Source organism: Helobdella robusta (genome assembly GCF_000326865.2).
Source record: "Helobdella robusta unplaced genomic scaffold HELROscaffold_55, whole genome shotgun sequence".
Classification (NCBI taxonomy): Eukaryota; Metazoa; Annelida; class Clitellata; order Rhynchobdellida; family Glossiphoniidae; genus Helobdella; species Helobdella robusta.
In genome coordinates, this window is record NW_008705295.1 from 940,823 (window position 1) to 957,355 (window position 16,533).

Genomic DNA, 16,533 nt, shown 5'->3' on the forward strand with positions numbered 1-16,533 from the left:
TAACTTGTCACCAGTTACTTATTTAATAACAACATAATCATATCATATCTCTTATCATCATACATTATCTACATATAATCAGCCATAACATCATCACCGCTATAATCATTATTGCCATCATTATCCTTCTCTTCCTTCTCCTTATCATTATCATCGCCATTTTCCTCATCATCACCATTATCATCGTCATCATCATCACTATCGTCATCATCACTATCGTCATCATCATCGTCGTCGTCATCTTCATCGTCGTCATCGTCATCATGACGGCAGAGTGATGATGCTACTGAAATATGGACCTTCAGAGCTGCTTCTCCAATCTATCCAGAGAATAATTATGTCTGCGCCGTACAAAATCACCGATGACCATGTAAAAAACTGTCAGTGGATGCATGGGTGAATGAATGAATGAATGAATGGCTAAATGAGTGAATGAAAGAATGAATGAATGAATGGAGTGATTGGTGAATGAAAGAATGGATGAATGAATAAATTGTTTAACTGTTTTTTGATTGGCCATATGTGTATAAATGTCAGAGTGATTGAAAACATTTATTGATTAATGTATAAAGGAATAAATCAACAGACCCATCATTATAATCTGTTTGTTCATTTATTCAACTGCCCAACTATCCATTCATTCATTAATTCATCCATCAGTTCATTCATCCATCCATTTATTCATCCATCCATCCGAAAAATGAACCATACTCACTGCCGCGGCTGCCATGTTAACATTGTAACGACCACTTTCCTGAATGTAGACTGAAGCCAGGATTGCACTTATGAAGTAAAGGATGGTGAAGAAACATGAGAGTATAAATTCCTGATGGGATTAGTTATGGGATTATTATTCAATAGTTTTTTTATGAGCCATTTTGTGCTGCCTATTGTTATGTTCGGAGATTCACTATATGTGATATTTTATATCAATTTTTTAAATTTGTATTAATTCATTTCACATGATTTTCATACATTGTTATAAAATTAAGTTGATGAAAATGTTTCAAGGTACAAAATTTATGTGATAGAATTTCGGAAAATATAATTTAAGAAGATAATAAAATTTTCAACAAACAATTAAGATGCTAACATCCTGAAATAAAATGACGCTACCAAAAAACAACACACTTATATAACTTTACTCACAAAAAAACTAAATCCCACCCAAATAAAATCACACAAAAACACAACTAAACCAAAACTAAAAATAACTCCCTCAGACAAGAAAACAACACCCAACATCACACTCACAAAACACAGCTACCAAAGACACTCAAAGACAACAAAAAACAACAGCAAAAACCAAAAACAACAACAACCAAACAACAACTAAACCCAAAACAGCAACAAAACCCAAAAACAACAACAACAACCAAACAGCAACAAAACCCAAAATAAACGATAAAACCCAACAAAACAAAACAAAAAACACACAGTAAACTTGAGAGGGACTGTCATGGGACAGGTACGATCCAGCCTAAACATGTGAATGACATAGTAGACAAGAGACACGATGAAGGTGAACATGCTGACAAACTGCATGTAACCGCAGACCGATATAATCGCCATAGTGCCGTGAATGTTGACAGAAGCGCAAATGAAAACTGACAAATCGAATATCTGAGAAGTGGGTTTTATGTTTAAGATATTTAATTTAAATTCTTATTAAAAATTAAATTAAAAATTATTAAAAAAGAATAAAAGATTATAGTTAGAAAAGTAAATTTTATAAAAAAAAAAAAAAAAACAGAAAAAATTGTGTTTTAACCATCTGTAGCGCTTTAATGATTCCATAGAATGAAAACAGATACTGTTGATCAATCATTTCAGACATGCTTCTATACCTGTCAGAGGGGGCATGTCTCGATGTTATCGTTGTCTGTGGTTGCGAATACGTCGTCGTTGTTGTTGGAAATGGTTGTGGGTAGTTGTTATCCTGGCCTGACATGGTTAGTTTGGTGTTTTGAGGAGATTTTTTGGTGAAATTTATAAAAAAGTTTTTAGTTTGTTGGTCTTTCACTTGGTGTAGGAAATACTGCGTGAGTTATGTTGTTGTCGGGTGAGAATAAAATGTTTAAGTGATGTTTTAAGGTATGTATCTAGTTGTCGGGATAAGTTGTTTATATAAAGATTTAACAAAATAACAATATCTAATATCTGTATTAGTATTATTTTTAGTTGCTCTAAACAAACTGTTTTAGTTGTTTGGCTGACGTTTATTGATGTGAATTACGTTTTAATTCTTTCAAAATTTTTTGTCTTGATTTGAAGAACAGACGAGACTGATGTTCAAGACCTCTGGTTATTCTATCAATTTACTTCTCCCTCTTTGTCAGTCAGTTCATCTTTCTTTTTTCATTAAATTATTTTAAATTGTAAAAATTTTATAATATATTGGAATTAATAACAGTTATATAGGTCAAAAATATTATCTTTCTATGTTAAGTTAATAAAATAATAAAATCATATTTATTACAAAACGTAACTTCAATGTTGCATTTGTTTATTTACAATGAAATGAGCTGTCGTTATTATTACATTTATTTTAAAAATAATGATTTTATTATTATTATTATTTTATTATTATTATAATTAAGATTTATAAAGAGCTTTTTTATAGACAAGGATCCAGAAAAACGCTACAAAATATTTAAAATTGATAATCCTGAAATTGTTAAAAATAATTTTTACCAGTGGTTTCACCTTTAATTTAAAATCAAATCCAATAAAAAGCGCAGAATAAATAAAATTCACAAAGATTATTGATTCTTTAACAAAATGTACAAACAACCAAACATTCGAACGAACGAACGAACATGTACAAACAAACAAACGAACGATCGAATGCTAGTTCAGTAATATTGAAACTTGATACGTGTAGATTGCTTTGTATTTATGTATGCGTGTGTATGTATGCACCTATATAATAACTATCATTATTAATTTATTTAAATATTATTCCATCCATAACTTTTCATTAACACAAAAATTTTATTTCATCACAAGATTTTAAATTTTAATTTTCATACTAAAATTAAAAATTAAATAATATTTTATTATGATTAAATAAAAAAATTTTATGATAAAAAATTAGAAAAAAAAATTTGGGATTTCATTCATTACGCTGTCGCTAACAAGATTCTATGCGCTTGAGCTACATTTTCGGATTAAATTTCTAAAAATCATATTCGTTATATAAGAAGGGAGAAATGGCTTAGGAGTGGAAAAGAAAGAGACAGTTGAGTAAAATAAAAAGTGCGAGAAAGAGAGAGAGAGAGAGAGGAAGAGAGAAGGATATAAATTAATTCTGAAGACGATATAGCTGTCAATAATATTGATACGAAATGAATCTTCATTTTGCCAGTGGCTCAACGTTCAAGTGTGCATTTTTGTATATACACTTTGCATTTTTATCTAATGCTCGCTTATTTCACTAAAACTTTATATATGTTCTTAAACAAATTTGAATTTTTTGTATTAATAAGATTGTATTTAAATATAATAATGTATATGCATCTGCTTGTGTGTATATATATATATTATTAGGTAGATAACACACATACACACACAGGCACGCACACGCACACAATCACACACACACGAACTCACGCACACACATGTAGCACTTGTGAAAGAGATTCACTCGTTAAAGTTCAATAACTACCTGAATGCTAGCTAACGTGACATAATGTTGAAGACGATATGATGATAATAATGACGACGACGATAATGCAAATGTTGATGATGATCCGATCATGACGATGACTGACAGTGTAAAAAATGATAACGAAATGATGAAGAAATAATAATGTATGTGTGTGTGTTTGAGTGTGTGTGTGTGTGTGTGTGTGTTTATATAATATATGTATGTTTAATGTGTATATACCTGTACCAATATATATGAAGGTAACGAATGGATGGAATATTCCATCACTAATTCTATGAAATTTGCTTTGGTTGTGCTCATTTTATGTTGACCTAAATAAATAGAAACATGTAAATAAAGTAAATGTACTAATTACTAATACATGATGACTGTTTTGACGATAATCTATTGGTTAATTATATTATGAGAGAATCTGCTTATACATGATTTTAAGCTTAGATTTGTACGATACAACGGCTGTACACTTCAAAACGTACACACACACCTCATTACTACATTTCACGAAGTATCATGTGCGTTGGGATGCGGTGTTTCACGAATCCACTTAAAATTTTGAAGTAGGAATTGTATTCAAAACTCAAAAACACAAAATTCTTTCCTCTGTTTAATGGAGGGTGAACATAAAATTGTTATATAACAAACTTGTTGAAGATGACGGCAAATGAATTAATTTTAAATAATTTCACATCTAATTTTAATAAAATAAATGATTGATCATAACAATTTTAACTACGACAAAAATATTTATTATAATTATAATAATTATTATTATTATAATACAAAATAATTACAAATTATATAGTAAGCATTCCATTTAGATCTTAAAAATAGTCAACTACAGAAGTATCTGGTATGAGTTGTCTGATATCATGATATAATATTAAGATGCAAAAATTTGATAGTGTTTATGGTGTTACCATGGTTTAATCTGCCAACTATCGAATGCTTAATTATAATCGCCCCTACATATTGAATTTTCAATTAATTTTTTAAATATTTTAAATGAAATTTTAGAATAAAAATTTTAGAACAAATAATTATTTAACTAATCAATATTAAACGAATTAAATAACTCTAATAGCATAAAAATGTATCATATATAATATCTCGTATATATCCTTTAGTGATATAATATCAACAACACATAAACTAAATAATAAAAATAATAATGTAATGAATAATAATATTAATGAGAATGATAAAAAAGTTGGCAATAACAATAAAAACTACAGTATAAAACAGGGGTAGGCAAACTTTTTGCTGTGAGGGCCGCATTGAGAGCTATATTTTACCTTTGAAGGGCCACATATGCAAACAAGGCCTCGCGGGCCGTTGTTTGCCCACCCTGGTACAAAATAAACACAATTTTCTTTTCTTTGCGATATTATTTCTTTGTTTGTTTGTTTTACCACAATAGATACAACTAACTTGTCTTTTTGAAATAATAACAATTATGTCTATAAATAATACCATAATAAAATATGATAGGAAATCATCACTATAATTTGCAATTATGAATATTCACTATAATTATTTATTAACATAGTATTATAACGAATACCAATATATACCATAATATTGTTTGACAGTTATATTGGTCTAATTGTGACGTTCTTTTGAACTGAAAATTTAATTTTCTTCGACCAGTGGGCCTATGGGGTGACCAGCAATGATTGCGGGACTGCCAGGCGGGGAAACCGACCCCACACGCATCGTCTCACTTAGTACTCCTGTCAGAGTTTTTTAAATTTTAATTTAACTTTTTTATTCACGATTTCAATTTTAATTAAACATTTAACTTAATTTAACCAAAAGATTCAACAGTGAATCACACAATCGGTAAATTGAAAAATTCGAGGATCCAAATGTTAAGTAATTGCAATCGATATCGAAAATAGGGAGGTATCCATCCGTACACCTCTTCTCTGATCCGCAATAGGAGGAGGAGTGAATTGGCCGTCCTGATCAAATGACGATCCTGAATTATTGAAAATTTGAAAAAAAAATTATATCTGTTAGTAACACGTCAAAACCACGTACCATATTAAAATCACATACCACACACACATACATACACACACAAACACACACAGACCTCTACTGTTGAAACTATCACGCTTGGGTCTGTCATAATCCTCCATTGACATTGTTCTGTTGCGTAGCATCCTACGTACGTTGTGCATTGGAATGGAGGAAACTGTAAAATGGATGGATGAGTGCATATGGATGGATGGACGGATTGATTGATGGATGAATGCATGCGTGGATGAATAGATAAATGAATGAATAGATGCATTGATGGATGGAAAAATGCACGAATAAGTAAATGAATGGATGGTAGTAAATAATGGAAATTAAGTGCCCACCTAATCCTAATCCTTGAAGGAAGTACTGGAAACATTCAGCCAACTTGTCCGGCTTTTGTCAGGATAATGTGATTATTGAAACAATTTTAAAGCTTTCTCATTTGTAAAAACTTAGTAGTTGAAAATAATGTTGAAAATTTAAGATTAAAATTTAACTTTCTCATTTGTAAAAACTTAGTAGTTGAAAATAGTGTTGAAAATTTAAGATTTTAAATAAAGTGTTTATAAAAAAAAATGACCTTCATTACTATTTCATTATTATTGCAGTTATCATAGTCCTCATCATCGCCTTACTATCATCATCAACATCATTATCTTTATCATCATCATCATCATCTTTTCCCTTCCAACTCCATCACCATCTCACCCTTTCCTCTAGAACGTTTGCGACACCAGCCACTTCGATGAACTCAACTTTCGTTTTGTCTTCGCACGTCTTCAAGATGGCCTGGTGTTGTTGTTGATGTTGTTGGTGTTGTTGTTGTTGGTGTTGTTGTTGTTGTTGGTGTTGTTGTTGGTGTTGTTGTTTTTTTAGCTGTTTGGTTCTTTGATTAATGTTGTTGTTTTTGGTTATTAGGTTTGCTTATTGCTCGTGGTTTGTGTTTTTCATGTGTCCTCTTAAACGGTTTCTTATAATTGATAACAAAATTACGTACACACGTACAATGAAAAATTTCACACTAAGGCATTTGATAGCTGACCTCCTATTCTATTAACAAGAGACCATCAAAAAATAGAGCACACAATGTTTGCAACAACTGTACTGAGAGATGTGTTTGTGTGTTGTATGGATGGTGTATGCTGGCGCTTAACTTTATTTTAGCAGTTTATATTTTTACATAGATTTTTTACGGTTGCTGGACATTTTTCTGTTTTTTTGCAGATTTTTCCCAGATAAATTTTGATATCGTCTTTATTGTTTTTAGTTTTAATTATTTTTTTTTTGGATAATTAGTTGGCCGACCTGGTGGAGAGCTCGAGTCGTCGCGTTGAAAATAGAGTGCTGACCTGTTATCAAGAGGACTGGACATCTGCTTCGTGGAAGTAATTTATTGGGAGAACAATTTTTTTTATTGTCATTTGGGGGTAAATTTTAGATTTGTTAATACGATCATTTTCATTCATCTGAAACCATTTTAGTAACGTCAAATATTATTTTTAACTGGTTAAAAATCTAAGATTTTAAATTTGTGTTTATTTCTCAAATAGAGCAAAAAAATTCACAAATTTCGAATTTTTATAAAATTTATACAAAAAATATACAAACATTCAAAAACGAACAAACAAACATGAAAGAAGAAAAAATGTTTAGAGTTTGTAGAGTAGAAAAAGAACTTACCTCAGGGCTTTCGCATTGTCAGCTATGTTTGTGCGCCTGTCATGGTGGCAAGGATAAAGATGATGGTGAAGATGATGATGAAGACGAAAATGAAAATGATAAAGAAGATGATGATGGTTTTGAAAATGACGACGATGATGATGGTGATGAAGATGACGACGATGAAGATGACGTAAAGATGTGAATTTAGGCATTTATCATCATCTGCACCGGCAAAGTTTCGACAATTTGGAGACGGTAACGATTTTGAAAGGGTTGAAATATAAAACGCATTAAAAATTTATTTTTAGTTTTAAATAAAATTAATAAAATGATAATAATAATAAAAATGATATTATTATTATTATTAATTACGTTATTTTCATTTTTAAAAACCGCTAACTTGAGAAAAGCGCAGACGAATTGTTTGAGATTCTTCGGGTTGATTTTATTTCGCAAGATTTCCTGGTACTGTTCGACGATCGTTTTCAGTTCTTCATTGTCTCTTGCTTTACTGAACTACAAGTTGAATTAAATCATCATCATCATCGTCATCATCGTCGTTAATATCATCATCATCATCATCCACATCATCTTCATCATTTTCATCATCACCATCACAAGCAGACATGAGAATTTCAACAGATCAATCAATCAATCACAAAAAAACACACATTTAATTAAATAATACATCACTGAGAACAAAAACACTGACTTGCAAGACTACCCGCTTTTCATCATCATCATAAACATCATCATCATCATCATCATCATCATCATCATGAATATTATCACTATCGTTATCATCACTAATATCATCACTTTGATTGTCATCGTTAGTTTAACATCAGTATAATCATCATGATTTCTTAATTCCATACTTTCTCATGACGATGGCCATCCTGATGATCACCATCAACCACATCATCAAAATCATCATCACCAACATCTACATCATCATCTATATTATCAACATCATCTTCATTATCATCAACATTATCATCATCATCACAGACCTCATTCATTAGCATCAACATTATCATCATCATCATCACAAACCTCAGTCTAGTAGTAGCAGCAGCAGCAGTAGCAGCAGCAGTAGTAGTAGTAGCCACAGTAGTAGTAGTAGTAGTAGTAGTAGTAGTAGTAGTAGTAGTAGTAGTTGACGACGTTCACAAAATTTTATTTATGGGCATCAATTCGCAGTGGTCGGGGAAGGAAAAAATCGTTTTATGAGATTTTTGTCATTTATTATTATTATTATTATTGTTGTTGTTGTTGTTATTCTTTTCTATTACTATTCTTATTATTATGTTATGTATCATCATCATTGTCGTCATCGTCGTCACCATCGTAATCATAATCGCCATTACAAATGCCATCATCACAAATATCATCACCATCGTCATCATTATCATAATCATCATCATCGACATCATTATCACCTTCATCATCATCGTCATCATCATCGTCGTCATCATCACCACCATCCATGTCGTCATCATCGTCATCATCACTATCATCATCATCATTATCATCGACACCATCATCATCATCACCGTCACAGTGATCATGATCATAACTCACCCCGCCAAATCGATGGAGGACTAAATACTGCTCAGCCGATGCGTTCATTCCCGCTGTGTCGAATTTCCATTTCATGACCTGATGATGATGATGGTGGTGGTGATGATGGTGATGATGATGGTAATGGTGATGATGGTGATAATGATGGTAATGATGATGGTGATGATGACGGCGATGATGATAGTGATCCCTACTATGATGATGATGACCGAAGTTTCCAATATATAAAAAAATTCGGTGCGGTTTTGGATCGGCGAAGAAGAAAAGATGAACTGGATTATGAGGATTATCTTGGTGGAAATGTGATGGCGACATGGATGGTACTGGTGACGACTACAACGACAATGTACATGGTGATAAATTTGAGAATGATGATGTCAAAGATGCTGACGATGATAGCGTTCTTGTTGTTAAGAATGACAAATAAAAAAAAAATTGATATGTTTGTTATGTGACGTCATTTTTTTTAACGTTAACGTGTATTAAGTTTCTGATGTTGTTCTATTGTTAGCAGTTTAAGCTATACTACTTGTTTGTTGCTGTATGTGTGTGTGTGTTTGTGTGTGTGTTAGTGTTTGTGTGTGTGTGTGTGTGTTGTGTTTGCTTGTTTGTTAATAGAAAGCATTGGCAGCATCTAATATAAAGTGAAAGACTGCATAAGTTGTAGTAATGTATTGATGTAACGAACGCTGCGCTATCAAAAAAAACAGTTGATGTCATTTTTCTGTTGTCTTTGTTGTAATGCTTTTGTTGTTCATGATAAAAAGATGATGAAGACGAAAAAGATGAATATAATGGTGGGTTGTGAAGATGATAGAGGAGATGATGCTCAAAAATGTTACTACACAAATGCTGATAAATAGCTATTTGGTCTGTTGCATTTCTCAAAGGTATTATTATTTTCCACAGCGCAAATCACATACATTGCACGTGAATAAAAAGGAATCTTTTTGCATTCAAACCCGGTAACTGAAAGCATAAGCAACGCCTTTATCCCCTACGCAATGTGGCTTTTCAAAAATTAAGCGTACACACATTCACACAAACACACACCACATACAATCGTAGACACACAAATTTATACACATATACATGTACTCGCATATATATATGCACATTGTACAGCACACTTCCGTACATAAAATATACACATATATGATGAAATGTCGATACACACATACACATGTGATGAAAATGTCAACACGTACACACACACACACACACACACACACACACACACACACACACACACACACACACACACACACGTGTTCAGCAATTCCTAATTGAGTTGCACTTTACATGCAATAAATTGAATGGTCTCGACACCGTTCTTGTTGAATGAGTAGTAGCCATCATCGTCATCATCATCCTCATTCTCATCATCTTTCTCGTCGTCATCGTCATCATCATCTTCATCGTCATCATCATCTTCATCGTCATCATCATCTTCATCGTCATCATCATCTTCATCGTCATCATCATCTTCATTGTCATCATCTTCATCGTCATCATCATCTTCATTGTCATCATCATCACCATCATCATCATCATCGTTATCACTATTATTGTCATCACCACCACCATTGCAATGCGACTTCCACCGACCTATGGCTTTTTCAATGAAATTAATGTCTGAAATGTTCTTCTGGGATTTTTTTAAAGGTTTAAGCTTTACTACGATGATGATGATGACGACGACGACGATGATGATGATGATGATTAACATGACAATTATGATGATGATGATTAACATGGCAATAATGATGATGGTGATGGTGATGATGATTAAAATAAAATTGATGACGCCAATGATGATGATGATGACGATGACGATAACCATCACCATATCATTAATCATCATCAGCGCTATCAAAAAATGGAAAAAAATATAAAAAAAATACACATATTTGTTTGCGTCTGTTTGTCTAGAGCTAACATTTGCAGAGTTTGATATTAATCCCTCCACAAAAAACCATCTATATAGAAAAATGTTGGTGACTGTTATGAGGGCAGTGATTAAGATGATGATAACACGATGATGATGTTGTCGTGGTTGTGATGTTCCGACAATGGGGATGATGACGGTGGTGATGTTATCTAACTTCACAACAAGAATGATGATAACTCAATAGGTGATGACTACTGTAATGAGAAAATTTTGATGATGATGATGATGTTAACTGTTTTGTTATGAAACTTCTGCGATGATGATAACAATGATTTAATGATAACATTCAGTGATCGTGATAACTTTGTAACTAAATTTTTTTTCAAACTTTTCATTTTTCTTAAAAATACGTCTAAGTTGGTTTCTATTTGGGTCGTTTTAATTCTAAAAAAAATTTTTAATAGACATATCTTTCACTATCTTCACCACAAAAGCTCATTATTTTTACTCATCATCATCATTGTCGTCGTCGTCATCTTCATCACAATCATCGTCAAGGATCAAATATTTTATCATTATAAATTCTCATCTATGGCATTAACATTTGGCTATTACCATTTTGATGACGAGGATGAAGATGATGATGAAAAGTAAGATAATGAAGATGATGACGATGGTGATAAACAGAAAGATGATGATGATAATGATAAAGGTGATGACGACGACGATGATGATGAAAGAGACGACGAAGATGATGATTAATAATATGATGATGAAAAATATGATGATGAAAATGATGACGATGGTGATAAACAAAAAGATGATGGTGATGACGACGATGATGATGAAAGGCAAGATGATTAGAAAAAGAAATAAGAGCGTTGTTTACAATTGCACTCATGCAGTTGCTGTGTGAGAAGAAATCTATCCATACGTTCATCTCTTAACATAGCCAGCACACATATATATTCAGTTGTATCTTATAAACAACTGGCCTTATAAACATACAAACAAGCGTTTATACTGTGTTTATAATTTTTTGTTTGTTTACGTCATTCTAATTGTTGTTGTTCTTTTGTTTGCATGTTTTTTTAGTGTCTTAAATTGCGTTTTGTCATTTTTTCGTATTTCTTAAACACACACAGACACACACACACACACACATGCACGCAACACATACACACACTCACCACACACAAGCACACACACATATGCGAATCAAACATCATTCAAATATACCAGATATACAAGTCTGATTACAAAAAATATAGATAACAAATTTCATAATCACGACATCATGTCAACGCCATCATCATCGTAAAACAAAAACATAAAACGAATTCTCATTAATAACAACAACAATAATATAAATGTTATTATAAATAATAATAATAAATATTAAATAATAATAATAATAAATAATAATAATGACCTTGTCTTTGATAGACTCGAAGAGGCCCGCCGCAGTACCCGTGGTATGTAGGAGGCATACCCCAAGGACCCTTCCTATGTTGGCCATCTTGTGATGGTATTAGTGATGTTGGTGACGATGATGATGGTGAGGACAATGACGACGATGATGAATACGATGATGATGATGACGACGATGATGTTAGACGTGTTTATTTATAAAAATTATGTCATGGTGGTGGTGATGGTGGTCATGAAGATGATGGTATTGATGATGACAATGATGACAACGATGAAGGGGTGTTCATTTGTAATGATGATTTCAAAGTCGTCAAGGCGATGATGACAGTGATGATGATGATGATGGTTTTAGTGATGATGATGACGACGATGATGAAGGTATTGGTGTTGATTTATAATAATAATAACGATAATAATAACAACAATGATGATGGTGATAATACAAATTGTACATAACAACAGGCGATAATGAATAAATATCCCTTAAAATTTTAAACATTTATCACGTAATTAATTAATCATAAATAATTAAATAAGTGAAATAATAAGTGAAATATTAAAAAAAATGAACGAGTGACCAACAGCAAAACGCGCCAGTATATTAGCTCCAGCACCTTCTCCGAAGCACACAACTTCTTTAATGCTGTTAAATGTGAAATGTGAAATGTTAATCACAAATGTCTTGCTGAGTGTGTGTGTGTTTATTCTTGCGTGTATAAACGTGCGTGTGTGTGTGTGTGTGTGTGTGTGTGGTGTGTGTGTGTGTGTGTGTGTTTAAAAACAGGAAAGTTATTCGAACATTGTTATGCATATTGGGGTAGACGTGTTTAAGTTAGGGAAACAAGTCTCTCACCGAATGATAATCAACTTTAATAGACACTTCATTTGAAATTCTGAAGTAAAAAGAAGAGAATAATTAGATTGTGGCCAGACAATGTAGAAAAAGATAAAACTTTAAAAAAAAATTTAAATAAAACTTTAAAAAAATGAAATTATTTAGTTAGCAGGGAGCAAGAAGTTCATTACTAAAATTCAATGAAAATAAAAAAAAGTGCAATCAGGACAATTTCTAAAATGAGCGGCAGAATCCATTTGTAAAATTTGTATCTGATGAAAAAAATTGATGTCTTAAAAATGACATGGTTAAAAACATTAACAACATCAACATTTTTGGCCCCCGTGACAACGGCAATGTGTGTGTGTGTGTGTGTGTGTGTGTGTGTGTGTGTGTGTGTGTGTGTGTATCATATATCATCAACTTTAATGCCAGCAAAAATCCCTACCAACAAAACATCAACAACAGAACCACCGTCAACATCAACACGCACAAAAAAAACATCAAAGAGTACAAACTTGAGAACATTCAAGACGGTGATGAGGTCTTCTGCAATGACTTGCATAGATGGAAACTGATAACTGAATGTGCGAATGTGTGCGTGTGCGTGCGTGTGTGTGTGTATGTTACGAAATTAATTGGAAATTTTATATGTACTTTCCTGTATAAAATGATGATTTTTTTAAATTGCCACACCTTAGAAACCTTCCAATCAAGTGCAGGTGAAAAAGATCTCATGTTGTTCTTTTAATTAGTACCAACGACATTAAAAATACAACAACAACAGCAACAACAGCAGTGACAACAACGATAGGAACAACAATAATCTGCAGCACGTTTCAGATCGTCCTGACGATCTTGAAAAAACGATTGGAGAAAGACATAGAGCAGCATTTAGGAGAGGAGCAGGCAGGTTTCAGAAAGTACAGAAGTACAGTCCAGCAAATCCTGATGTTGAGACTATTGTTGGAAGATGCAGGAAGCAGAGGTCAAACAACTTTTCATTGTATTGTGAATTTTAAGAAGGCGTTTGATTCAGTCTGGCACGAAGGTTTGTGGGCAGCTTTGGAAAGTATGGGAGTGTCAACAAAAATGGTAAGGGTGCTGAAAGGGCTTTATGAGGAGTACGATGGGGGAAGAAACCATGGACTACACATCAACAGCAGTAAGACAAAGATAATGATTTCGGAAGCAGGTGGAAACAATGATGAATTCCAGATAGGAGCAGAAAAGCTCGAACAAGTGAACCAATTTATATATCTGAGCAGCCTCATAACTGATGACAATAATTGTTCGAAAGAAATTGATAGAAGAATAGCAATCGCGAGAGGAATGTTTGAATCTTTGAAAGTAATATTGAAAAACGGTAATGTATCTACAAAAACAAAGGTAAAGATCGTAGAAGCGTGTGTGTTTTTTACATTGATGTATGCATGTGAGGCTTGGACGTTGAAAAACCGAGAGACGAAGACAAACTGGAAGCATTCGAGATGCATTGTTATAGAAAGTTGCTGGGAATCAGTTGGAGACAAAAGATAAGAAACGATGCCATAAGAAAACAACTTGGAAGACAAAAAACTATGTATGAAAGTGTCAAGGAAAGAAAGTTGGGTATCTTTGAGCACATCTGCAGAATGACAGACGACAGACTGATCAAAAAAGTACTGATGAGAAAGAGGGACTGGAAGAAAAATGTTGGAAGACCTGTGAGGAAGTGGATGGATGATATCACGGAATGGACGGGGGTTGGAACATCAATGAAGATGGCGAGGGAAAGAAAAGGATTTTGGAGAAATAGAAGAATACCATCGGCCTCAACGGTCCCTTAAGGGATTACAGAGGATCATTGAATGAATGAATGAATAATGAACGTTACGTTAACATAGCATAGATACAAACATCAACGTCATTTTTTCAAAATAGACACATGATAACAATAACAGAAACATCAACAACAGTTACATTAACAATACAAACAGCCAAAGAAGAAGAAAAAACATAAACAAAGAACAAAAATTAATTATCGAAAATGAGGTTTTGAGTCAGTGCCTCAGTGTTCCGTCTAATTAATAAACAACATTGCCAACAAACCTTACGTTGTTTACGACCAATCATAGACGAGATGATGACCGTGACGGTGGTGATAATGATGTTGATGATGACGATAATGCTGATGATGGCGAAAACGATAATGTTGATGATGATGATTGATGATGATGTTGATGATGATGATGTTGATGATGATGATGTTGATGATGATGATGATGGCTATAATAACTAAACATTGAATACATGCCAACAAACAATACATAACTCTACAAATACATACTAATAGTTAAAATGATGATGCTCACGATGATAGGACCATTTATAATGGTAATAATGATTGATAACAAACAACATGTTGACAATGATGATGATACGATGAAATGGTGATAATGATTACAACATGATGATGATACGATGAAGTGATGACGATGATTAAGATAAACAAACAATCAATTTATTCTACTTTTGTCTTATTCTATTGATTAATTCATCTGCTTTCAGGTATGTTCTATTTGTACTGTCATCAAGATATCTATTTACTTTAGCACATTTTTGCAGGAAAGCTTTTTTATTTATTTTATATTATTTATATATTATTTAAAAATTAAATTTTCAATATTATGTCATATTTGGCGTATATTCATCTTTTCTATTTAGAACATAAAAATATTTTTTCAAAATGATTGAAAACCTTTTTGGTGAGCTCCATAACATTTAAATGAGCTTATTATGCTTATGACGAAAATTTGTAACAGATGACGAAATAATGCAAATTTAAACATTAAGTAGGCACACATACTTAGACGCACACACACACAAAGAGAGAAAGAAAGAGAGAGAGAGAGAGAGAGAGAGAGAGAGAGAGAGAGAGAGAGAGAGAGAGAGAAAACGAATGACGACCTACTCGAAGAAAAGACAGGCAAACAGTCAGACAAACACGTGCATACACAGCCGACATAATAAACACCCACCCACACACACACACAAACACAAACATACACACACAAACCACGCACACACAAACCACGCACACACACGCACTGACACACCAAAACATACTCGGTTGGAAGATCGGCTGCGTTGAAACTTTGCCCAGGTACTTCCAGGTGTAGCCAGACCGTCCTATCTCTAATGGGTACCATGCGTGGGTGGTCTATGAAGTCCTGGTACATATTGTCTGAGTAAGGTGATGGTGACGATGTTGATGATGATGAATATGATGATGTTTATGATTATGATGATGATGATGAGTATGATGATGATGATGATGAGTATGATGATGATGATGAGTATGATGATGATGATGAGTATGATGATGATGATGAGTATGATGATGATGATGAGTATGATGATGATGATGAGTATGATGATGATGATGAGTATGAT

At 32.9% G+C, this 16,533-nt stretch overlaps 2 protein-coding genes across 2 annotated transcripts in view; both read right to left on the reverse strand.

The window, feature by feature from the left end:
• Nucleotides 1-261: 261 nt before the first annotated feature.
• HELRODRAFT_179632 (hypothetical protein) lies at nt 262-1,951 on the reverse strand (the record flags this gene model as incomplete). The annotated part of the gene is made up of 4 exons (XM_009028438.1): nt 262-378; nt 716-826; nt 1,438-1,623; nt 1,772-1,951. The coding sequence occupies 4 exons, from the start codon at nt 1,949-1,951 to the stop codon at nt 262-264; spliced, it is 594 nt and encodes a 197-aa protein (XP_009026686.1).
• Nucleotides 1,952-4,265: 2,314 nt separating this feature from the next.
• Nucleotides 4,266-16,533, reverse strand: part of HELRODRAFT_187411 (hypothetical protein) — a 22,533-nt gene continuing 10,265 nt past the window's right edge. Inside the window, exons 5-17 of the mRNA XM_009028439.1 lie at nt 16,207-16,324; nt 13,617-13,679; nt 12,846-12,906; nt 12,265-12,351; nt 8,942-9,019; nt 7,758-7,873; nt 7,376-7,411; nt 7,001-7,070; nt 6,404-6,484; nt 6,037-6,088; nt 5,766-5,867; nt 5,589-5,648; nt 4,266-5,400 (exon numbers count right to left, since the gene is read on the reverse strand). Coding sequence (XP_009026687.1) covers nt 5,300-5,400; nt 5,589-5,648; nt 5,766-5,867; nt 6,037-6,088; nt 6,404-6,484; nt 7,001-7,070; nt 7,376-7,411; nt 7,758-7,873; nt 8,942-9,019; nt 12,265-12,351; nt 12,846-12,906; nt 13,617-13,679; nt 16,207-16,324 — 1,025 coding nt within the window. The 3' untranslated portion in view covers nt 4,266-5,299. The remainder of the gene's footprint in view (nt 5,401-5,588; nt 5,649-5,765; nt 5,868-6,036; nt 6,089-6,403; nt 6,485-7,000; nt 7,071-7,375; nt 7,412-7,757; nt 7,874-8,941; nt 9,020-12,264; nt 12,352-12,845; nt 12,907-13,616; nt 13,680-16,206; nt 16,325-16,533) is intronic.